Raw genomic sequence first — 24,527 nt, 5'->3', positions numbered from 1 at the left:
TGTGCACTATAATTAATTATTTGGAGCGATAAAAGAAATAGACTGGAAACCCGAGCCGACCGGAAGTACCGCAACCAAAGAAGGACCAGACGGAAGCTTCGCAGAAATGGCGGCCACCGAAAACAGTGTGGAGATGAAGCGAAAAGCTGATGATAGTCAGGAGAAGGAGAGAGGTACTGATGGGGATGGAGATGGAGAAGATGCAGACTGGGTCGGACCCATGCCAAGCGAGGCCACGAAAGCAAAAAAGAGAAAAGGTGGCGTTTTCAGGAGCGAATTGACAACATTATGGCGGTCATGTAAAACTTCTAATGTCTTCTCTAATGAACCCTTCTGTTTATTGCTCCCTTTGCTGGTTGCTTTTCATCAGTCCTCGAATTTGAGCGTGTCTACCTGGACAACCTCCCGTCAGCTGCCATGTATGAACGGAGCTACATGCACAGAGACGTCATCACACACCTGGTCTGTTCAAAGTAAGTGACGGGCTACAAGAACAGTTCACTCCTGAAGTAGGACTCATCGGACACTTTGAGTAAAGAGCGACTGCTTTGATCACGCCTACTTCAAAAGTATTTGAAGTTCTGATCTTAAGCTGATCAAAGGCAGTCCAGATGTAAGAATTGGCTTTTTGTTGTGTTGGATCTGGGACTTTCTTTCTTTCTGGGACTTTTTGGTTTTGTTTTCTTGCATAGAGTCTCTTTAAATAGACTGCACTACTGCTAACCATCTTGTTAAATCATGAACTTTGACCTTACCTGAGATTAATCACACCTGCAGTGCTTTAGATATTGTTTTGGGTTCTTTTGAGACTCGTTGATGGCTGAGTATTACATCTGTGTGCAAAATGTTCATTTGAAATATGTTTGTCAACAATTACTCCAAAAAGTTCTTTGCCATATTATTATTGCCATATTGTATGGCAGTTATGGTGATTATGATGATATGACAACTTGTTGTACGCAAGCCTTAGAATTGAATCTGTAACCTTTCCCAGACCAATTAAGAAGTTTGTTTTAGGGATGCACATATGAAAATTTGGGCCGATATTGATAACTGATATTTACATATTCTATCTATCTATCTATCTATAGATATATAGATATATCTACATGTAGATACTGTATATCTATAAATAGATATATCTATATATGTAGAGGAGACTGGCAATATCTATATAGATATATGTACATGTAGATATATCTACATATCGATATGTCGATATATAGATATATATTTCACCACCATTTCGACACCTTTGTGGGAGGAAAAAAGGACCAGAAACAGGCAACAACAAGATAAAAATAAATGTCGGTTGTTCATATCGACTCAGTTGTATTTATTGGACCAATACTGATATGTTAAAAAATGACTAATATCGGCCGATAACAATGTTAGTACCGATATATCGTGCATCCCTACTTTGTTTCTCGTCTGCTCTTGAATGTCTTCAGATTGGTGCAGAATGTGTTGCTTTTTAAGATAGTTTAGGAATAAAATCATCATTTGAACGCTGCTTTTGGTATTTAATCACATTATTTTTTTGTCTATAATTAACATTTGTTTGACTTGAAAGACCAAGTCAGAAACCTGTAATGGTGTTTTTATCATAAAGACAAATTGAATCCACAAACTGTAAGTGTGAGAGAATAGACGCACAAAAAACAAACAAACATATAAAACAGACACAGGCTTTGTAAAAATAAACATTATGGTCTTATTTATTTGGTAGATGTTTGAAAAAAAAAAATCTATTGAAAAAGTCAACATGTGTTGTGATATTGCCCCCGTTTCCAGGACAGACTTCATCATCACCGCCAGCCAGGACGGCCATGTGAAATTCTGGAAGAAGAAAGAGGACGAGGGAATTGAGTTTGTGAAACACTTCCGCAGCCATCTCTGTACGAGCTGAATTGAAACCGAAACCCCGCTCCGCCGTGGCTCCGGTTCTGACCGCTGTCGTTGCTCTGTGTGCAGCTGTGATCGAGAGCATCGCGGTGAGCGCAGAAGGAGCCCTGCTCTGCTCCGTCGGGGACGATCAGGCCATGAAAGTGTTCGACGTGGTCAACTTCGACATGATCAACATGCTGAAGATGGGGTGAGTCCGACACGTCAAAGACACAGAAGATGTTGATTTAATTGTTTTTATTTATTTAAAATTTTTTTTTTTACATGCATTTACAGAGTCGGAGTAAAACTTTTCTTTCTTTCATGTTGCAGCCACAAACCTACAATTACTTAGTTGAGATAATGAGTTTATTTTTGTGTTATTTCGACTTTACCTTTATACCATTTTATTCGCATATCATTATGACTTCGTTCTTGTATTGGTGTGACTTTCTCGTATCATCACGACTTTTATTGAATATTTCCTTAATATGACTTTTTGTTGTACGACTTTTTTTCTCGTATTACTTTCTCGTAATATTACAACTTTTTTTATCGTGACTTTTTGTTGCACATAATTCTCATACTACTACGACTTAATTCTCGTATTACCATGACTTTATTTTTGTATTATGACTTTTTGTCATACGACATTTTTTCTTGTGTTATTTTGACTTTTTCTCTTATTGCAATTTTATTCTTGTATTACTATGACTTTATTGTTGTCAAGTTAATACGACCTTTTTCTTAAATTTTGACAGCCTTATTTTCATAATATCTCAAATCATTCCGACTTTTTTTCTCGTATTCTTACGACTTCATTCTCGTGACCTATTACTTTTTTCCCTACCTTGGCCTTACTACTCTGTCCTGTAAACCAGCATGAAAAAGAGCTCAAATGTAAACTGGGAGCTTTGTGGCCGTAACGTTTCAAAATGTGCACAAAGTTAAAGACATATTGATGCTTTTGACTGTGCTACAGTTCTTCTTTGTGCCTGCAGGTTTCATCCGGGTCAGTGTGAGTGGATCTACAACCCGGGCGACGCCATCTGCACCGTGGCCTGCTCAGAAAAACCCACAGGAAAGATCTTCGTGTACGATGGCAGGGGGAGCAACGAGCCCCTTCACCTCTTCGACAAGCTGCACTCCTCGCCGCTCACCCAGATCCGCCTGAACCCCAAATTCAGAGTCATCGTGTCGGCCGACAAAGCGGGAATGCTGGAATACTGGACGGGCCTCCCCAACGAGTTCAAATTCCCCAAACACGTGGGCTGGGCGTACAAAACGGACACGGACTTGTACGAATTCGCCAAGCACAAAACCTATCCCGTCAGCCTGGCCTTCTCCCCCGACGGGAAGAAGATGGCCACCATCGCGTCTGACAGGAAAGTCCGGATCTTCCGCTTCCTGACGGGGAAGCTGATGAGAGTGTTCGACGAGTCGCTGACGGTGAGTCGACTTGTAGCTCCTCCGCGCCGAGGAGGCCGCGCCGCACCCGGCAGTGACGTCACGCTGGTGTTTTGTGCGCGCTCAGATGTTCACAGAGCTGCAGCAGATGCGGCCGCAGCTGCCCGACATGGAGTTCGGCCGGCGGATGGCCGTGGAGAGAGAGCTGGAGAAGGTGGACGCCGTCCGCCTGACCAACATCATCTTCGACGAGACGGGCCACTTCGTCCTCTATGGGACCATGCTGGGCATCAAGGTCATCAACGTGGAAACTAACCGGTGGGTAATGCATTTGGCTGGCGATAAATTGTCTCAGAAATGATTGCAATAAATGATAATATAGTTATAGAGACCATAATCAAGTAATATAATAGTAATAATAATAATAATAATAATAGCTTAACTACACCCATTCAAAGATAAAATAAAACTTTTAATTTTACCACTGGAAATGGAAGACATTTCAAATATTCAAAATAATTAAAATGGGTTATGAAGTTTTGGTAACCAAGGTTACATTTCAACAAATAACAATCATTCATCTTAGACAGGGCAAAAGTGGCAGGTAGTGCAGACTAACTACTTAGTACTGGGTGTCAAATGTGTGCAGCGTTTCTCAAAATGGCGGCTTTTCAACAGTATTATAGAGGAGGCTCTCTTTGTCCAATTTAAAATTGTTGCGCTGATTTTAATTCATCATGCAGTCGATTTATTGCTGAGCGGTGAGTTTATGTCAGTCGGGGAAACTGCAAACAGAATCACATCTTTTTCAACACGTCTACGTGTCTCTTCCACAATTAGAACCAGAAGTTTACGTACACTTCTGTCTTCACCAAATCTCTCTTGCTTTCGGTCAATTCGAATGACCAAAATTATTTCGATTTGCCACAATAGTGAGAGAGAGAATCTGTCAGAGACTGACCTAAAAACCAAGAGATGTTTGGTCTGACTGAACTTCAGAGTGTTGCTGCGTATCCATTACGAAAGTGCGCAGAACTTTGTCAGTTTTCCGCTAACGTTGAAGAAACACAATATTGGAGTTGCGGCGTTTCCATTAAACAAGAAACACAATTAAAAATCACACGCGATAAGTCATTGAAAAACGTGCCGCGCCACGATCCTCTGACCACCTCCTGTCTCCTCCTTTGTTTTTTTTTTGTTTGTTTTTTTGCGTCAGTGGCAACATCCGGTTGTTGATGGTGTGACTCGGGATGCGAAAAAAAAGCGTTTCCATTGCAGCATTGCAAAATAAACCAATAAACTCAGATTTCAACCGGATGCCAAAACCTTTTATGAACAAGGTTTGTGTTGTTAAATGTTGTTTCCAAAAACCACATTTATTTTCAAAAAGTCAAATTGGGGAACTTTATGGCCAATGGAAACGGAGCTATGCTTGTCTCTGTATTTGGTGTGTGTAAACTTCTCGTTTTAACTTTTTTTTTTTTTTTATGGACTGTAAATAAGAACATTATCTAAAGAAAGGGGCAGTTTAAACTGCAAAAAAAGCATGTTTTACAATAAATCCACTAGTTTCCATTTAGACAACTTTGCTTCTCATATGTTTTAGTCACATAATTCAATTATTATTATTATTATTATTATTATTATTATTTCTTAAAAATCACCGACCTGCTGTCCGGCCTCTCGTCCCAGATGTGTGCGTATCCTGGGGAAGCAGGAGAACATCCGGGTGGTGCAGCTGTGCCTGTTCCAGGGCGTGGCCAAGGCCATGGAGGTGGCGCCCACCATAGAGATGAAGGCCTCCGACAACCCCGCCCTGCAGAACGTGGAGCCCGACCCCACCATCTTCTGCACCGCCTTCAAGAAGAACCGCTTCTACATGGTGAAACGGCAGGACGGCTCGTTTCAACGGCCAGCTTCTTTTTTCGCCTTTTTTCTTCTTCTTTTTTTTATCTCTCATTGCGATTTGTTGTTGTTGTTGTTGTTAGTTTACAAAAAGAGAACCAGAGGACACGAAGAGCGCCGACTCGGACAGAGACATCTTCAACGAGAAGCCTTCGAAGGAGGAGGTGATGGCCGCCACTCAGGCCGAGGGGCCCAAGAGAGTGTCGGACAGTGCCATCATCCACACCACCATGGGCGACATCCACCTCAAGCTTTTCCCCGTGGAGTAGGTTCAACTTCTGAGCACGAGGCGTTCCGAGCTGCTTCCTACGTTTCAGGATTTTGAAAGCATCTCTGCTTTTTTTTGTGTGTGTGTGTGTGTGTTTAGGTGTCCCAAAACCGTGGAGAACTTCTGCGTTCACAGCAGGAACGGTTACTACAACGGCCACATTTTCCACAGAGTCATTAAGGTAGACTTTTGCCACCAGCGGCGGAACAATTGTTGCTTTTTGGGAGATTGCCGGACTTTAATAAGCCGATTTTGATTCAAAAATCTGAAAAAAAAACCAAAAGAAAAACCCAAGTCGAGCCTCTCGTTTTCCACAGAGCTTCATGATCCAGACCGGAGACCCCACCGGCACAGGCATGGGCGGGGAGAGCATCTGGGGAGGCGAGTTCGAAGACGAGTTCCACTCCACGCTGAGGCACGACCGCCCGTACACGCTCAGTATGGCCAACGCAGGCGCCGGCACCAACGGCTCCCAGTTTTTCGTCACGGTGGTTCCCACAGTAAGTCGCGTTCACGGCCGACTCGCCAAGCACGAATTACTGCCATTTTTAAAAAAAATTTCAACTTTTACTTCTTTTTTCTTTGGTTACTTGCTGAAATATTATCAAGTTTTGAACAAGCAGGCGACTCTCAACTTTGACGTTTGACTACCTGAAAGTGGCCCCCATCCAGATTCATGGAGATGTTACTTGCATGTTAAATGTGGGCGACGACAGAACGTTGAAAATTTAAAAATGGAAAAATAGACAGATATCCACGGTGGGATTTTCTCTAGAAAACTAGCTAAGTGCAGTGGTAGCGGTGCCCCATTGTGTGCTTTTTTTTAGTTACATTTTTTTAAAAGTTGACAGAAAATTTTAATATGATATAATTAAAAATACATTTTTTTCTTGAGTCACTTTTTCAAGTAAAATAAGTACTTTAGTAATCAATCGATCTGTTGATTATTCTAACGTCTAATTGTACAAAATTTAAAAAAGATATTCTATAGATTTTTTATTTAACTCGTGCTTAGTTTTAATAGTTTTATTTTCTCACAGGACTTTCCTGTTGAGCAACAGTTTGAGTCACACGCAGACATCTGTGACTCAATGTGGTTGAGGCTACCGCTAACCACCGTTAGCTAATAAACACTTGATAGCAACCTGGCTAGGCTTTTTTTTTTTTTTTTTAATCGCCAGTGTGCCGATGATTGTTTCGGCATTCTGTGAACAAATATTGGCTCTACAGGGGTAAAGGATGTCGAAAACAGCAAAATATGCAATTTTCTTGCCATTTCTGTCACGATGCAGGTCTTAAATTTCATCCACAGTGGACTTAAAAAGTCTTAAATGTAATTTGGTGACTCGTCCAGAAACTCTGTTGACTGACTATAACTCTCCTCGCTTTCTCTTGCGTTTCTGCAGCCGTGGCTCGATAACAAGCACACGGTGTTTGGACGGTGCATCAAAGGGATGGAGGTGGTGCAGAGGATCTCCAACGCTAAAGTCAACCCCAAGACCGACAAACCCTACGAAGACATCAGCATCATCAACATCACCATCAAATGATTCGCTGTCAATTCCCTGTACAGTGACGGCCGTTTTTACAGACTTATTAAAAGAAAACTTTTGGATTGTAACTTTTTCTTCTTTTTTTTTTTTAACGCATCAAGTTCTGGGTTACACAACTGCTGAACGGAGGAAACTTCAGCCGTACAAATGATGTCAAACAGTTTAATGTTTTTTGTTTTTTTTACAGCATCACATTATTTATAATTTACAAAAGCTGTCATCAAGTCCACTTGTAACAAAGGTTTCACTGCGTACTGTGCTTCCACGTCTCGGTTCTCACAAACTACACGAAAAGGCTTTTTCACACGTGCATTGTGATTTTTTTTTTTTTCTCCTTTTCATACATAGATACAAATAATAAACATTACATAGCAATGAATAAAAGCTCCAACTCAAACCATGGTTCGTCGTTAAGAAGTGTCAGTGTTCGGTTTACGTCATAGATTCACACGGCGGATCAAAACGGCGCGCCGTCTTCTACGCACTTCCATATCATATCAACGCGCAAAGTTTCACATTTTTTTATGTTTTCTCTTTAACAACGAGGTTAACGTAACAGGAGGTGGTTCGTCTGGCGGAAGTTCGTTTCTGCCGTGAGAGAAAAAAAGAAAAGCCCAACAGGAAGTCATATTTATGAGATTCAAAGTCATAATTGTAAGATCCGACGTCAATTTCGACTTCGAACGTAAATGTTTTTCCGTCGATGTCGACTTTTAAAGTCGCGGTGAGATTCAAACTCGGAATTATGAGATGGAACGTTTCGCTTCGTCACTTTAAAAGTCAAAATTACAATTTAGCATTTCAAGATCACGACTTGGAAAGTCATGATTGAGTCTCAATCATGACTTCCTGTCGGGCTTTTATTTTTCTCCCCCATTCATGGCGGAAATGGATTTCAAAAAAAGAAACTGGAGAAAAAGTTAAATTCTGACATTTCACCTGCTCACAGAAACGCCCCCCTCTACGTCTCTCCCTCCTTTCCTGTCTGTAAATAAATTCAGTAAACAGTTACTCTGTAACAGAAAGCAGGCCATTCAACCGGAAACAAGCAGTGCGACCCCTTCAAGTCCAGTCCGGAAAATCAAACAGGTTCACACACTTGGAGAAACTAGCTTGAGACGACTCGAAACGAGCCGATTGCACTACAGCAGCTGTTGCTGACATCAGGCGATGAGGCAACATCAACACCGACTAGAAGCCACTGGACTCACTGAAGCGAAAACTGGTTACCAGCTCTGTTGATAACGTCATTTGCAAAGATGTGCTGGATTTACAATACAAGGTCACTGTAGTCGCTTACCTGAACTAGCTAACGGTTAGTGAGTTAAACTTACAGAACTGAAGCTGAAAAGAAAAAAAAAAATCACAACAAGGACTGCTCTGAAAGGAAAGAATAGAGTCTAGACTGTCGCAGCACAAGGAGCGTTTCAGAGTAAATAGGCTAGTTACTGAAATAAATGTGATGACCACGAATGATTGGGGGTTCATTCTGAAAGTTCAGAAGGTGTCTGTAGTTTTAATAAAGCCAGGGGAGGCATTTCCGTCTTTACTCAAGAGGAAAGATGAAACGGAGGGACTGGGCTTTCAGCCGCATCCTGGAGGATTGGGGTAAGGTCAGTAAGTGCAGGACGCGTTGGTGGCAGATTAATGATGATGATGATGTTTAAGCTACATCCAGGACTCCGGCGGCCACCAGCTGCCTGGAGAGCCAGTCCAGCCCCTCGTGGAGACCCATCCCGCTGCGGGCGTCGCAGCCCTGGATGTGCCAGCTCCTCCCGCAGCACAGCTTGTGCAGGCTCAGCAGCTCCGTCATCTCCTCCACCGACACGGCGCCCGGAACGTCCTGCGAGGCGAGCGGCGCGAAAGGGTGAAGGGGCTGGTTTCCGAGCCGGGACAGGGTCAAATTAAAAAGGAACAACAATAAAAACTTTTACATCGCTACCTGCTTGTTTGCGAAGATGAGCAACAAGGCGTCCCGCAGCTCCTTCTCCGTCAGCAGCTTGGCCAGCTCGCTGTGCGCCTCCATCAGTCGGTCTCGGTGGCAGCTGTCGATCACGTACACCACTGCTGTATGAACAAACGGCGGGTTTCACAAACTCAGATTCAAGGTTTTTTTTAAGAACCCTTTTGTAACCATTATGAATAAATCATAAGGCTTGTATCACGACAGAAATGTGCAAAAGAAAACTGCACTTTGTATTGTGGCAGTGCAAAGCTTTTTTTTTTTTTTTTTATACAAAATGAACGCAACGTTGTGGTTTGGCAACAGAAGTAAGCTAGCAGCAAAGACAAACGTCGTCCAACAAACTTCCCATAAATTTACATTTATGGTAAATTAGATAAACGGTAAGATAACGTATCGATAATTTTTACGAGATTACGATAAATTAGATAGAGGCAAAAATACATCTGCATACAGGACCATCGCAGATTAAAACTACTTTTTTTGATTAAGTTCAGAAATTAACAAAAAAAAGAAAAGGCTGAAAAAGTAGTAAATTTGTTAGAAAAACTTCAAAGTTTGCAATTAATTTCACATGTTTTCAAGAAGAGAAAAAAAAACATGTAAAGTTTTGGAGTTGAAAATCAGACATGCATGTATGGTTTTAGGTGGAAATTTACTGCACTTTTTTTTTTTTTTTCCTTCTACCTACAATGACCCCAATAATCAGACATACAAAAAAAAAACCAACTGGCAAGCTCGTTAGCTAGAAATATTAGCAGCTAGTTAGTGGTAGCCTCAACCGCCTGAAGTCAGAGAACAGAATGAAGACGTCTGTGTTGGTTCATACACATTTTCTAACTTTTCCCAAAGCCTCCAGCGACGCTCAGACTTACCACGACAAGTTGAGATGCCAAGAGAAAATCAATTTATCTGCTTGACTGTTCTTTAGGTTTATTTTCTATTCCCACTTGACAGTAATTTTTTGTTTTGGTTTTACAGGTAAACTTTCTCAATACTCAACCTGAACCTGAACATACCTTGAGTGTTCAGATAATAGTGTTTCCAGAGAGGTCTCAGTTTATGCTTTCCTCCCACGTCCCAGATCGTGAATTTCAAGTTTTTGTATTCTACCGTCTCCACATTGAAACCTGGGAGAAACAGGAAGGAGAAACAGCTTTGATTTAGCTGTTAATCGTTGACATCGCAGCCTGGTGTGGCGTGTTTTTTTTAAAAAAAAGAGGCAGTACCGATGGTCGGGATGGGCTGCATGAACTCATCCTGCTTCAGCTTAAAAAGGATGGTGGTCTTTCCCGCTCCGTCGAGCCCCAGAGTCACGACTCGGATCTCCATCTTTGGGCCGATGTGGACTCTGTTGTCCTGGGAGGAGAACACATCCGTCAGCCGTCTGGTGTTTGTTTTTTTAGTGCCTGTAGGTGGGGACAGTGGGTACCTTAGTGAAGGTGACGGGGATGCCGGCGTCCAGCTGGACGTGATCGGCCAGCTCCGTGAACTGGTGCTGCTGCTTCTGAAGAGTCTCCAGCAGACAGTTGATCTCCTGCTTCGCCAGCACCACTCGGCAGTCGTCCTGTGGAGGAAAACGACGCGATAACTCCAGGGCGCCTTTGAATCAGTCTGATTGTTCGCTCGCGTTTGCTTAAAAAAAGAAGGTGCCTGACCTGCTGGAGGGTTTTCTCGCAGTGCAGGCAGGCGGTGGAGACCTGAGACAGCAGGATGGTCATGTCCTCCTGCTGCTGCCTCAGCCAGATGAGCCTCTCCCTGACGTGAGCGTCCACCACGCTCAGCGCCATCTCCTCCTGCCGACACAGCGTCTCGTGGAGGTCGGCGAAGTACGCGCGGACGCAGGAGCGCGCGCTCTCCGCCGTTCCAGGGACCTCCCGGGGTAAAAAAAAAAAAAGTTTTAAAAACAAAAAAGTTTGCAGGAAAAAGCACCATAATTCGGGTGGAAGGTAGAAGCCTTACGTGTTCCGTGTGCGCCATGCCGACGCCGTCCTCTACTATCTGCTCCCCGCCCTCGATCTGCTGCACGATGCCCACCAGCTTCCTGGAATACTCGGACACCTCGTCTGTGAACGTTCGGATGCAGTGGGCCATGTCCAGGATGGACGCACGGATCTGGTTGGCTTCCGTTTCCAGAAGCGCGTGCTGCACAGAAGGCATTCAGACGGGATATTTAATGAAGCAGCACCTTTTCACGAGTTGTCGGACGAGGAGCAGCTGTAAATATCAACGTTGACGCCTTGCCACGGATTCTTGTTTGGATTTTGATTGGTCGCGCCAATTGTTTTATTTTTAGCTGTTAAAAAGCAGTGGAGGGCAGTGCTAACTACAGAGTTAGCTGTGCTAACCCTAAAGCACTATTCGTATGTAATATACCTCTATTAACATGGTGCTTGCAGAAGCTAATGCTAAAGCGCTAACTTCTACCATCTTGATATCCCGTCATAGCATGTTGACCTCAACACAATCAAATCTGTTATCATTGTTCCTGTTTCTTCTTTTAAATCAAATCTCAAAAAAAAAGAGTTGGGTAAACAGTCTTCACCCCCTTCAAAATAAGAGCATGGATATAATTGGCTAACTACTTGAAGAAATGCTAACAGTTCATAACCAAAACTTCAACACAGATGTTGAACTTTATTCAACTGAAGGTTTACTAAGCAACCAAGTAAATTAGCCCTCTAGAGTTTATCTGGAAAAATTAATTCAGGGGATGCTAAGTGCGCTAAAAAGCTCAAAGTTAGCAAAACGCTAAACAAAACAAAAAAAATACAAATTTGCTCCGCTAATAGCGGATTAGCACAAGTGTGCCCACCGATGCCAGTTTGTCTAACTATTGTGGAAGAATTTCTAAAAGCACTTAGGCATAATTTTTCTTCATCACTGGAGTCTTGCGTTAAGTAAAACATTTACTGATTGCTTTAAAATAATACTGATATCTAGTCTGATGTTTTTGTGTCGCTCTCGGACAAACTTTTCTGATAATAATTCTTCTGTCTGAAATGAAGCTGAGCGATATAAACGTTTTCAGGAGTTAGCAAAAGAGCTAAGCTAAAAATGAGCTCATCTGCAGAAGTGTGCAAAGCACGGTCAAAAACTTTTGGAGAGCATCAAAATACACAACATGTTTGTCTTTCACTTAATAAAAAACATCGACGTCTGCGGGCGCAACCTGACCCCTCCTACCTTGTGTCCTTGGTGCTTGCCGTATTCCTTGCAAACGCAGCACATGAGAGGCCCCGACTGGCAGGCCTCCTCCAGGCAGACGAACTCGATGGCGTGGACTTGGTGCTGCGGACACAGCATCTTCTCGTGGGGCTTGTCGGCCAGCGGCACCCGGCGGTGTTTGGCCAGCGTGCGGGTGGAGTGGGTGAGCTGGGAGCACTCGGCGCACAGGTGCGTGGCGCATACCGTGCAGTACATGGACGCCGTGTGGCTCTCGTCCTCGTCGCAACGGATTATACACTGAGGAATGGGGGGGCAGAAGGTGATTGGATTTTGTTTTTGGTTTTTCTTTAAAATGCGTGGAGATTTCTCTGTGGTTGTGAATATGGCCGCCTTACTTCTCCCACGCCTTTCAGAGCGTCCTCGGCCATTCCGGACTGGTTGCTTGCTCCGTTCTGGAGGCGCTCCAAGAGTTCCAGCAGAGCAAAGTTCTTCTTTAGACCCCAAACTCCAGAGTCCCCTACACACACACACACACACACACACACACACAGACAGACAGACTGAGTAAAAGATTTTTTACAGCACACTGGAAGAAATGCAGAGAGGGTGCAAACTGTACAATAGATTCTGGGCTACTAAGCTTCATTTCCGGAAACTAATTTGTGACCCCAACTGTTGTAGAGGCAGTGGCGCTGAAAGAGAACCGTCTAAAGACCCCAGCTGGACAAGTTGGGCCACATTAAAGTGCGACTTCAATCACGACTGTACAACCCGAATTTCATTTGCCCCTTTTGGAAGAACAGAACAATTTACCTTCCAATGTCATTGTGTAGTGTTCATATTTTGGTTACTCAACCAGTGTTCAAGGGTCTGGTGCAGATCTGGATGGTAACTACTTACGTTTACTTAGAGAAATGTAGTTTTAGGAGTATTATTACAACACTGTACTTTTTACTTTTACTAGAGTTATTTTATAATGCAGCATTGCCACTCTTTCTGGAGAAAAATATCTGGACACTTGACCAACTATGAGCAACTTCACTCAATGAAGTAACAACAATTCAGCATCACAGACCTGCCGTTTTTGTTAAAGTCTGATAAGTTTTATATTAAAAGTAACTGATTTGGAAAATGTTGGTTTTGCCTGATTTTGTTATTTGTATGCATCATTTTCATTTATATTTCAGTCCATCTGGCGATGTAGTTTAGTAATATTAAATGATTGATGGATTGATCAGTTACTCAGTACTCAAGCTGCCTTTTTACAAAATACTTTTCTACTTTAACTCGAGTAATTTTTTTTTGTTTATTCTTTTTCCTTTCTACCTGCCTTTGTTAGCCTAACAGTCTTTGAAGCTTTTTCCTTTGTCTAAAGTTTGGCTTTTGATTCCTTTGGTTTTTGACCTTTTGGTTGGTTTCTTCCCTTGTAAAGCACTTTGTGCTCCCTGTGCTGTTGTAAACATGCTATATGAATAAATTTGACTTGGCCTTGATTTCCTGAATGGATACTTTTTGCGCCGTTATTTGAGTACGTACAATTTTTGGGTACTCTGCCTCTTCGGGGCTGGTGAACCCCACTGCATTTTTTTAATGTATGCAATTCTAAACAAACTAAAACTTTATGCATCAAAATACAAAAAAACAAAACAAAAAAAAACCATATTCAGTTTACTTCAATATAAACAGCCTGTATGGTTGAGGTTTTCTTTATAACTCCTGTATGGTGTTGGAGTCCGTGGAACCAATTCTCTCTTTGTATTCTAACTTTTCATTAAAACATTAAGAAGAAAACTTTTTGTTTTTCAAATTTGGACTCATGAGTGTTGGGTCATTTTCTGTTAACAACATAATTCTGAGGGGGGGGGGGAAATGATGACCACCCACCATTGGCGTAATGGTCAGATACGCATCTCTAGGCGTCGTTTTCAATTTCACCTAGCACAAAAATAATTAACGGTAATAAATGCCCTTTTCATTAATATTTTAATTTCCTGCACATGACTTTGTGTCAATCAGTCACGCATAGGCCCATTAAGATATACTGAAGTTTGTGGTTGCAACATAACAAAATGTTAGGAACAAAAAAAAGTCAAGGAGCTCTGTAGTAAATGAGACTATTTTCCCCTTTAGTCTTGCTATTTTACTTTTCCAGAAAGTCTGCATCAGTGCTCAGCATGTAGCAGCTCCCGGTCCCTCACCCAGCTCTGTGGCCTGTCTGTCGAAGGGGCAGCGGACCGCTCTGCCATGCAGGGGCAGCCGGGTGAGACAGTCATGGCACACCGTGTGACCGCAGAGCAGCAGGCGTGGGACCTTGTCTCCCTGGAGGGAGAAGACGTCCTCACACACGCCACACTCCAACACCTGCAAGAGGCGAAGCAAAAATGAACTGCCCGTCCTCTAACGCTTTGACAACTGCAAAGAGAGGGTGATTAATTTGACCCAAAGCGGAAGGATGCTTTCAAGGGATGTAGTTATGAAGTGTCAATCCGAAGGAGAACGTTGCAATTCCCTTTAATCCTCTGTTCTTTTTTCCTGTGAGCTTCATGCAAAATGCAAAGCAACGCGCATCTTTTCCATAACATCCCCACGACGTGTGAACTTGTGATTGCTGAGCTTTAGTTTCAAACAGCTGCAGGGCTCCTGAACCAGCGCAAACGCCCACTAGCGATGGCACACGGAGCTCTATTAGCGTGCAACAACCCTTCCCAACAATACCTTACATTCTACATACATCTTCAAGAATAACCAGAAAGCAACCCTTTTATGATAAATAAATAAATAAATAAATAAATAAATACGCATACGCAGTTCCTATAAGAGCTACATTGCCCTTTAGCATCCGTTGCCAACAACGCCAACGCAGCAACCTTAGCTCCTCGTTATCATCAAAACTAGCCGATGAAACCCCGCACAGCGACCCGAGTCTGGCCGTTCACGTCCAGTGACATTATTCCAACCTTGACGGCGCCTCCATTCGCTCCCCTCCCGTGCCGGAGACAGGACTCCATCGTCGCCACAGCGCCCTGCTTGTTTATCCCTGCTGCAGCGGCGGCCATTCTCAGACGACAGCGGAGAGGACAGCCCCCCGAGCACTTCCGCTTTCGTTTGCTAGGACTTTTTTAGCATCCGCAGCTAGCCTGTGTAAACTTTATCATTTGAACATTTCCACACTTTATCAGGTCAACGCCATAAAAGCCAGCGTATTTTAGCGGGTCTTTATGTGATAGACCGACACAAAGTAGCGCATAATTGTGAAATGTAAAAAGAAATATGAAACGGTGTGATAAACAAAGCAACTATATACGCTTATTTATCTTTTTTATTTAACGTGCTGCCAGGCGACGTTGTAGCTTACACATAACTGTTCAAGGAAGCTACGCTAACTATAAAAATAGACGCTACAGCTAAGTTTGCATAAACTAACGAGCTCTTACAAGGTCTAAGCGCTTCTGACTACATATCCCATCATCCCGCGCGGCACTATTTTGCATCAGTGACGCATTTTGGGCGCGTCTTGTTTCATCAACTGATGCCGTTACAAGCGGTAAACTACTCCCTTCATGACAACAATAATCCTATTGAATGAAGCGTTGTGATTTGGTATGTTTGTTAATTTAACGTGTTGTAGTCCTGTATGAGTTAATATCTAAAAAAAAAAAAAAAAAAAAAGGAGTACGAATGTTCCATGGTTTTATATCGGGCGGGAGAAACACTTTCTGATCCAGTTGTTATTGTTATTATCGCCAATAATTCAGGTTTCCACCAGCGATGTCTCAGCAGGCCCAGCAGACGGGGGCCACGGCCCCTGACTCTCCCGTGATGGTCGTCACAAGTAACGTGCAGAAATATGCCATAAAGAAGAAGAAGGTCCTCAGTGCTGAAGAGAGTGAACTCTTTGAATTGACCCAAGCTGCAGGGATCACAGTGGATCAGGAAGTGTTCAAGTGAGTGTCCCCGGTCGGCAGAAATGTGAAATCTTTTTGTTTTGCCGGTGGAGAGGTGAACTGATTCGTCGTTGCCCGACCCAGGATTATCGTGGACCTCCTGAAGATGAACGTGGCCCCTCAAGCAGTTTTCCAGACGCTGAAGGCGATGTGTGCGGGCCTGAGAGTCACTGAAAGCTCCGCAGAGTCCTCGCACCCAGCGAGCACGACCGCAGCACCTGCAGAGGTCAAAGGTCAGTGTGCTTGTTAAAGTTAGCACGGACAAGGAAGGAGCTGCTGTCTTAAGACTTCAACTAAAATACCTTGAAGTTCCTGTTTAGATAAACATTACTTTATAGGAGTGTTGACAGCACTGGAACTGTGTCACAGCTAGTCACCTTACAACCACCTAGACTTTAAATGTCTGAAGAAGTTTGCTTTTATCGTTTTCCAAGTTCAGATAAATATGGAAAACAGTTTTTTCTAAACAAAGATTGAATTACAGATTTATTTGATAACTCCGCACCAGTACGACACACTCAGACACACCAATAAGTTCACAAGCCCGGTCAAACATGGAAAAACAACACCACTTTTATTTGTTCATTCAGTGCAATTAGACGCCCCTCACAGCACAGAGCGTAGAACAAAACTGAATAGATCTGCCCTTGTGGATCGAGACCAATACAGATATTAACATCGGATCAGTGCATCTCAACAGAGAGCCTAAAAATAATTGGTGTTTTTAAAAATTCTATTTACTGGTTCATACCTCAGCAGTGCCTTGGTGACGTGACGATGCCCGGCAAATATAAGTGCTGTTGTTATTATTACTAGTTTCCTCCCACAATCTTTTCTTTGCTCCTCACTTTCTGTTTCAGATCTGTAAAACGCACATGTTCCTTAAGTTGTTGTTCAGTTCAAACTCACACCAATTCCTCCCTGTTTACTTTGCCGATAAGGGCTTTCCAGCTATATGGTGAAAGGAAGACCAAGCATAGCCTCTGTGTTTGCCACTGCTTCTTCAAATTTTTTTCATGTTCTGTGCAAATTGCTTCTCTTCTTTCTGTGCCCCCTGCTTCCTGAAGAGGAAGAATCTCTGGTCTCTGGGAAAAGCCCCAAGCCCGCCGCAGCCCACCATTCAGCGTCAGCCCCCAGATCCGCAAGGGTCAACACTAAGATTGCGGTCTACGGTCCCCAAGATGCTAGCTCAGCTCACTCTCAAGGTCCCCTCTCCTTCACTTCCGTCTGGGTTTCTTTCTCAGAAATAGCAGTTCTTGTCATATTTACAATACAAAGCCAGAGACGTCCTCATCCCATTGATTGTTTTGAATGGAAAGAGTTTTGTGTGTGTGTGTCTGTGCGCGCAAGCATGTATAAACTGGAATGTTCGTGAGTGTTTTCGCATTCACCATGCAGTTCTTTTATTTTGTTTTGTTTTCAAAGTGGCTGAAATGTATGGAGAAACAGTTAAAAATGGAGATTATTTTAGGTTTACAAAAGCACAAATTCCCTAAAATAACTTAAAAAGAGGCTGTTGAAAGCACAACGCTAACGCATTTATGCTAGCGCCTAAATGTTTTTATGCTAACATGCAAATGTTAGCGTAAAAATGATATGCCAACTTGACATTTAAAAATATTATGCTGACTTTTCTTATGCTAAAACATTTGTTAGTAAATATTTTATGTTAGCATAAAAAAGTTGAAGAAGAATGGGGGGGAGAAACTGTTTTTATTTATCACCTTTTATCAGATTAAGCAAAGGCAGATAGAAATTATACATCTGGAAAAAAAAAAAAAAATATTTTCATAAATTGAATCTGAATACTTTCAAAGACATACGAAGACTCTGTATATTTTGGATTCATTTAGCATTAATCACAATTTGGCAACATGCGCCTCATCTCACTCCGTCAGTCCCTTCCCTGACTCCATAAGTGCCGTGCTGCTTGGAACCACAGATCAGAAAATCATCTTTATTTTTATTTTAACCTCTAATTTGTTTGTTTGGTTATGTTTTTGTTTTTTTCAATCAGTGCGCAATAAACCCGGAGCAAGCCAGAGCGAGAAGAGTCGAGAGCCCTCCAGCCAGAAGGTGCAGCGGCAGCCAAGCGCCACCAGAGGGCAGAAGACCAAGAGCTCAGGCAGCAGCAGCTCTTCGTCACAAATAAACTCGTCATGAGAGCCTCTTCAGTGTGGGACCTTATGTGAATATGTAGGCTTAGTTTCATGTAAATCATTTGTTTTACTCTGTCACTGTTTACGTTCCAAATGGTTAGAATTATTTGCTCTTTGTTTTAGTGTTTTATGTGTTTTATGTCTTGTCAACGACAAAAGAAATGTTACTTTTTTCATCTTGACATTCATTTTGACAAATGATACTAAACATGTAAAACTACCGTTCCTCTTTAGTGAGTATGCTTTCAGCACAAGGGATGATGGATTGTTTTGCCAACAAAAAGTATCTCCTTATCCGTCCATTAATATAGTTGTTGCTTTACAAATGGAGCTTTTACCTTAAGTGACGTACTAATAGTAATGTCAAATATTTGTTTTTCTATTTTAAAAACCCAAATGCATTGACGTGTGCATGTTTTTATATCATATAACTCAAATAAATAAAATCTGTGATTAACTTGCCGTGTTTGGTTTGTTGTTGTTTTTTTTAACGATTTCAGCCAAGTGATCCGTTTTGTCAGTTTGACAGATCTCAACACACAGTAGTTCACTTTCCTCTTAATTCTGCTGTAATAATTTAAGCACAATGTGTTGAATATTTACGGTGAAGTCGTAAACAAATTTAGCTGAATAAGCAGAATTTCCTGTAATTTCCCTTTCAAGAACAAAGGGTCTGTTGTGTTGGCAAAACTACTCGTACTTTTTGCAATGTTTCACATTGATTTGTTACCAACTTTGAACATCTATAGACTTAGCTAAATTCAAGCTCAGTCAGGGTGGACAAACAGCATCTGTGAACTTTTTTTTTAGTCTTTCCAAAGACTGTTGGTTTTTGGTCTAGAGTCTTTAGACTCTGACGAAGATGTTCCAACACATTTTCATCTAAACAAGGCACGTCCAACAGCGTCCTACTGGTGTTTTAATATGCCTGAACTCAACTGATTCAAATAGTTGAATTACATCTAGAGGCCTACTAATGAACCATTATTTTCATTCAGCTGTCAAACCTCCAGAAAAACTAAAACATGCGTGATGCAGGCTCTGTGTCATGCATGATCTCAAGCCTTTTGCTACATCTAACAGGTTTACTTCCAGAGTCGTCTTCCCACATCTACAATCTGGACAGGAAATGATAATAAAAATAATAAAAAAGTTTGAATCAAGTGGAACTGTGACAACATTTCCACCATGACAGAGGAAGGTAAGGTAGATGACAGAAGAAAAATCTCTACAGACGTCACTGCAGCACATTGTTGCATCAATGGGTCACCAAGTCTCCATAACAACCATTACACGCCAAACAGTTGTTTGACAATTACGTCTGGGAATTTTCTTTTTACATAGCCATGTGGATACTGCTGATCTTTACTGAGAACCAAGAGGTTTGGGCAGACGACACTAAGACTGAGATTTTTGGCAGAAATGCCTCACCACAGACAATATCAGCCGTCCCGAGTCCACAATGCTAAATCTTAAGACATGCGGCCCGAAGAAGAGATAAGTGGCTGAAGAGAAGAGAAAATGACAGATGGCTCTGGACAATAATCTCACAAAGACTAATTGCTGGGGTGCTGTGGTGGCACAGAGGTAGAGCACAACCCATGTATGGAGACCCGAGTCCTCGACACGAATGTCGCAGGTTCGAGTCCCGGCCTGATGATCTTTGCTGCACGTCTTCCCACTCTCTCATTACTTCTTTCTTGTCTAACCACTATAAAATAAAGACTGCTTGATCCAATAAAACATTTTTAAAAAGTCTAATTGCTGTCCTACTGACAAAAGCAGATTTCAGATGCCAAGCTACTGGCTTGGAATAATGGATTGAAAATAAGAAAAAAAAAAACACTAAAATATACTAGAAAAAGAAAAGAAAGGGTAGATTGTAAAGCGTAGAGGTCGTAGACCTCAATGTGATTGTCCTGGGTTCAACTCCTGGTCTTGGGCATTTGCTGCATGTCTTTCCCGTCAAATTACTGTTCAATTTCTAGTGCCAGAAAAACCTTTGGAAAAACAAAAAGCAGAGAAGTTTTATTATCTCAGTGCACAGCTCTGTTGTCGGGGCCACACTTCCAGGCTACATAACTCCTTCAGGTCACTCTCCTTGAACTGCAAATCCCTTTGCATAATTTGACTTGTGCAAATTACAGTCCGACTCCTAGCTGAGACAGTGAAAGCGACATGCTTGTGAATTCAATGAACATTCAAATGTTTCACTTCTTTTGCAGGCTGTTGCGATATCGCCAAAGCCAGACACTTGAAATTTCTTCTGTTTAACTTCAAGACTCCAAATCAAGCTTCGGCTGAAGATTCTCCAGCAACAAAACGGCGGCGGAAGAGCCGAATCATTTCTGAGCTGGCTGGGATCTCCGTTTTAACGTCTCTGTGTTCCGCTAACCAAGCGGCGGCTTCGTCCTTCTCGTCTTGAAGGGCCGATAACTCGGAACATCTCGAGAAATGAATGTTTTCCTCGGCATCGTGGGGAGAGGAAGCGCAGATTTCAAAGTGTTGCTGACAAAGAACGCTCAATGCTACTGCTCTTACTCTGCTATGATCTTATTGATTTAAAAAAAAAAAACAGTTTCTTTTTCTTCTTCTTTTGTGGCAACGAGAATAAAAGCAGCGAGTATGAGGAGTGGAAGATGATAAGTTTTTGTGTGTGTGTGTGTGTGTGTGTCTGAATTTTGATTCTTATGACCTGAACGGTTTAACTTCTATCACAAGGGGGCAGTAGAGGCACATTTCCAATTAACACCGTCGAATTGTTTTTGGCCCTTTTTTCTTCTTTACAAATCAGCTCTGTCATGAGTGACAGTGAACTTGAAGCGCGTCAAGTTGTTCTGGTTTTCTTCCTTCTTCTTCTGCTGCTGCTGCTGCTGTTTGCAGGTTGGTCACTGACAGACGAAATGACACCTCGGGGGTGAAAGGTGCAAGGAGAGAAGAAGAGAAGGAGACACAGAGGAAGGCTGCGGGGCTTTTTTATGTGGCCGTTTGTCCTGTTTATGTGTCCCTGCCTCTCCCTCTCCTCTCCGCGCGCGCTGCGTTGATGGCAGCATGCCTGTAATTGATGGCGCCATATTGCTGTGGTGTAGCAGGTTTAATGGGGCTTGACAGAGCAAGGGAAAGCAGCATGCAACCAGGGATGGAACTTAACCCTTTCACACTCGCGTCACCCTTTCATCTCCTCCTCCTCCCTCCCTGTACATCAGTGCGTGCGAACACAAATGCGAATACAAATATGCCCTGGGTGATTAGCTTGTTTACGATTCCTACTGTTTATCGGCGGTCATGCTAATGGCGGTTTGGTTCATGATCAAGGAAGGCTCAGACGGCCCTCCCCTCTCCGGCTCCCGCTTCCGAAAAATAAACACTCGCCAGCTGTTGGGTGAGCGCTGCAGTTTTCGCTCAGAGGAGCCTAAATGTGTTTGACAAAAGGTAAACGACTGGGAATTTATTCCTTCAAAAGTTAAAAGCCCGGGGAATGCGGTTCCCTGACGCCGCCTGCAGGGGTCAGTGTATACCTAAGCTAGCGCTCTGCGCGGCCTTCCGCTTCCTTGGACTTCCAAAGGCATTCCATGTCCAGATTTTTTTTTTTTTTTTTTTATGTTGGGATGTGTTTATTTTGTTATGGGGAGGGAATTTCATAGCCCCGCACTTATTCTTCCATTAAAGCAGCTGGCGCTATCCTCCTCTCGGGGCGCGACGCGAGTCTGCTCCTGTACACACTCTTACGCGCCATTAATCAATAGAGAGGATGAAACGATGCCATTGTGCGCGCGCGAGGCGAAGGCAGAGGCGAACCAGCGCGCTGAAGAATGAGCTAGTCAAAGCTGTTGGCAAATCATTAATGGAAGGTGTTGGTCTAAACCAAGTTCTCACACCCTCTCTGAGCAAGCTGTTCCCAGGTGACAAAAACCTGGGAAGAGACGCTATTTTAAGAGCCAGCATCACACCTCTGGTCCCCTCCTTTCATTAAAAAAAGGAAAAAAGAAAGAAAGAAAACCCTGCCACTTTTATTCCCCCATTGAATCCCTTCCTCCTCAAGAGCGTTTGGGTGTGGAGGAATATCATCCCATTCCCCCCACCTCCGCGTCTGCTTTCTCCAACCTCTCAACAGCCTGTGAACTCTCGGTCCACGTTTCTCTCTGAATTTCACTCTCCATCATCTCCAACACCCTGCGCTCCCCAACTCCTCTCCTCTCCTCTCCTCTAGGCCCCAGCCGCAGATTGGCTATTTCCTGCACGCGCCCAGTAGAGCCCTTATCAGCGGTAAAGTGCTGATTGTTGGTCTGTCTCTCAGGCTGACTGACAGTTGGGGCTGCGCTGCTGAAATGCCTGATTTGGTCAATGTTTGTCTGTGGGGCCTTATCTCCACGCCTTATATTAACTGCCTTGACAGTATGTGCAGGCAGTCTCTCTCCATCTTGTTGCACCACCCTCCCACCACCACCACCCATCCCTCTGTCCTCCGTCTCTATCTCCCCCTCACTCTCTCCTCGCTCTACAGTCTTTCATCCACCAGCTAAACATTTTTTTTCCCCCTGCTGATCCTCCTCTTCTATCTTTGTCCCTTTTGTAGCTGCATCAGCACTTGAAGACCATAAATGTCACTTTTTGTCTTGTTTTGCTTTTGTTTTCCCCTTTGTTTTCCTTCCTTCCAAAAGCAGCAGCGATGTCAAAGCGAAAAGGGTCAGTCTACCCAAGTTAGAAAAACAACCCCCCCTTTTTTCTTTTCTTTTTTTTAAAAAAAAACCCAACTTATCTGTAGTGGGGCCAAGCCATGCGGATCTTTCTGCTTCGATCTGCTGAGCTCTCTGCAGCAAATAGAGGGGAACTGACTGGCATTTGTGCAGTACAAGCTAGAACATTGTGCATCAAGAAGCCTTATATATATATATAAGGCTTCTTGATGCACAATATATATATGTATATATATATACTGTATATATATATATATATATATATATATATATATATAATATATACAGTATATATATATATATATATATAGTATTTTTCACATTGCAACCATAAAGTTAAATTTATTGCAGTGGAATTTTATACTGAGTAGACCAACCCAAAGTAAACCATATTTTTGAAATCGAAGTAAAACATGGCTGTACATTTTTAATACTCACAAAAATGAGGAAAGTGCGGTGTGTGTGTGTGTGTGTGTGTTTACTATTTATCTGCCATGGCCTATAGCGGATAAATACAAACTGATCCTGTTACTTTACTAAAACATGCACTCAGCAGCCACTTCATCAAGCACATCTGTTAAAGGGGCAGAACGAGATAAAATTGACTTCCAAATTTTACATCGTGTTATAATGTTGCTTCCTCATCAAAAACATAAACAGAGTGGTGCCGTGATTCTCTCATCCCTGTTTGAGAAATCTTTTAATCTCCCGTGGCAACCATTCAGCTGCGCAAAACACCTGGGTGGATCTAGCTCCGCCTTTGAGACGAAGCTCCTCCTCAAAGCTGCAGAGCAGCTCCCCCCACCCACTCAGCTCCTTCAGACTAGCCAGCAGCAATTAGCAAACATCTGGTGGTACTGTGCATCTGCTGAGTTCATTATAGGAGCTACTTCTCAGTGAAACGCTGATAAAAATGTCATTAATAAAGGAGCCGTGTTTTAATAACTTCCTGAAGGCGGGGTTTCAGAAAGAGCAGGAATTTTTAAAGAGACAGAGGCCCAATTTCAAGGAGTTAAAATACAAAGTACAAATTCTTTTAAGTCAATTTGATATATGCAGGATTTTTTATAACAACAGGAGTTACCATAGTTAATTGATTATGACATAGAGTGGCTCTCTGCGCCTGGAAAATACAATACTGAGTGTAAAAGTATAAAATTCTTGAAAGTGCTTTAAAATCAAACGGCACAGTTTTTGATCAAAAGCCTAAATTTGGAAAATGTTACCCTTGAAACCAGATATTTTTATCTACCTAATAAAAAGACAAACACAAATTTTTTTTTCTCACTGTCTGAAGTTAAATCAGACCAAGCTTCTCTTGTTTTAGGTCAGGTAGAATTAATAAAATTATTTCAGTCTGCTGAAACTATAGTGAGAAAATTTATTAGATTTTTTTTTTGGTCACTTTTTTATTAAATTTCAGCATTTGAGTAGCAAGGTCATTTACCTTGACACAATTTGTTTAGATTATTTCAATGTAATGAATATTTATTATTCCTGGTGGCTTAATGACTTATTGACTTGTGTAATTGAATAAATGTCTTATATTTTATACGTTAAACAGCGTTATTGAAATTGT

The 24,527-nt window shown here is 42.4% G+C and overlaps 3 protein-coding genes across 4 annotated transcripts; 2 read left to right on the top strand and 1 right to left on the bottom strand.

Annotated features, from left to right (window-relative positions):
* The first annotated feature begins 73 nt into the window (after window positions 1–73).
* Window positions 74–7,388, top strand: ppwd1 (peptidylprolyl isomerase domain and WD repeat containing 1). The gene is made up of 11 exons (XM_032569423.1): window positions 74–257; window positions 371–473; window positions 1,795–1,898; window positions 1,975–2,095; window positions 2,886–3,333; window positions 3,419–3,609; window positions 4,984–5,173; window positions 5,280–5,461; window positions 5,564–5,645; window positions 5,782–5,964; window positions 6,871–7,388. The coding sequence occupies exons 1-11, from the start codon at window positions 107–109 to the stop codon at window positions 7,012–7,014; spliced, it is 1,899 nt and encodes a 632-aa protein (XP_032425314.1). The 5' UTR covers window positions 74–106; the 3' UTR covers window positions 7,015–7,388.
* Window positions 7,166–15,243, bottom strand: trim23 (tripartite motif containing 23). Its single transcript, XM_032569425.1, has 11 exons — window positions 15,106–15,243; window positions 14,347–14,509; window positions 12,544–12,665; window positions 12,167–12,445; window positions 10,943–11,125; window positions 10,639–10,854; window positions 10,413–10,547; window positions 10,210–10,339; window positions 10,000–10,110; window positions 8,960–9,084; window positions 7,166–8,860 (listed from the first exon to the last, which is right to left on the bottom strand). Exons 1-11 carry the CDS (start codon window positions 15,202–15,204, stop codon window positions 8,681–8,683), a joined length of 1,743 nt encoding a protein of 580 aa, XP_032425316.1. The 5' UTR covers window positions 15,205–15,243; the 3' UTR covers window positions 7,166–8,680.
* A 369-nt stretch (window positions 15,244–15,612) lies between these two features.
* mzt2b (mitotic spindle organizing protein 2B) lies at window positions 15,613–18,713 on the top strand. 2 transcript variants are annotated; one of them, XM_032569426.1, is made up of 5 exons: window positions 15,613–15,748; window positions 15,904–16,092; window positions 16,177–16,325; window positions 17,160–17,297; window positions 18,110–18,713. In XM_032569426.1, the coding sequence occupies exons 2-5, from the start codon at window positions 15,917–15,919 to the stop codon at window positions 18,253–18,255; spliced, it is 609 nt and encodes a 202-aa protein (XP_032425317.1). In that variant the 5' UTR covers window positions 15,613–15,748; window positions 15,904–15,916; the 3' UTR covers window positions 18,256–18,713. The 2 variants fall into 2 exon arrangements, with proteins under 2 accessions (XP_032425317.1, XP_032425318.1); XM_032569427.1 differs by lacking the exon at window positions 17,160–17,297.
* Window positions 18,714–24,527: the final 5,814 nt, after the last annotated feature.

This window comes from Xiphophorus hellerii, chromosome 8, assembly GCF_003331165.1.
Source record: "Xiphophorus hellerii strain 12219 chromosome 8, Xiphophorus_hellerii-4.1, whole genome shotgun sequence".
In the NCBI taxonomy this organism is placed as follows: Eukaryota; Metazoa; Chordata; class Actinopteri; order Cyprinodontiformes; family Poeciliidae; genus Xiphophorus; species Xiphophorus hellerii.
The sequence above is the reverse complement of the archived record's forward strand: the minus strand, read 5'-3'. Positions and strand labels throughout refer to the sequence as shown.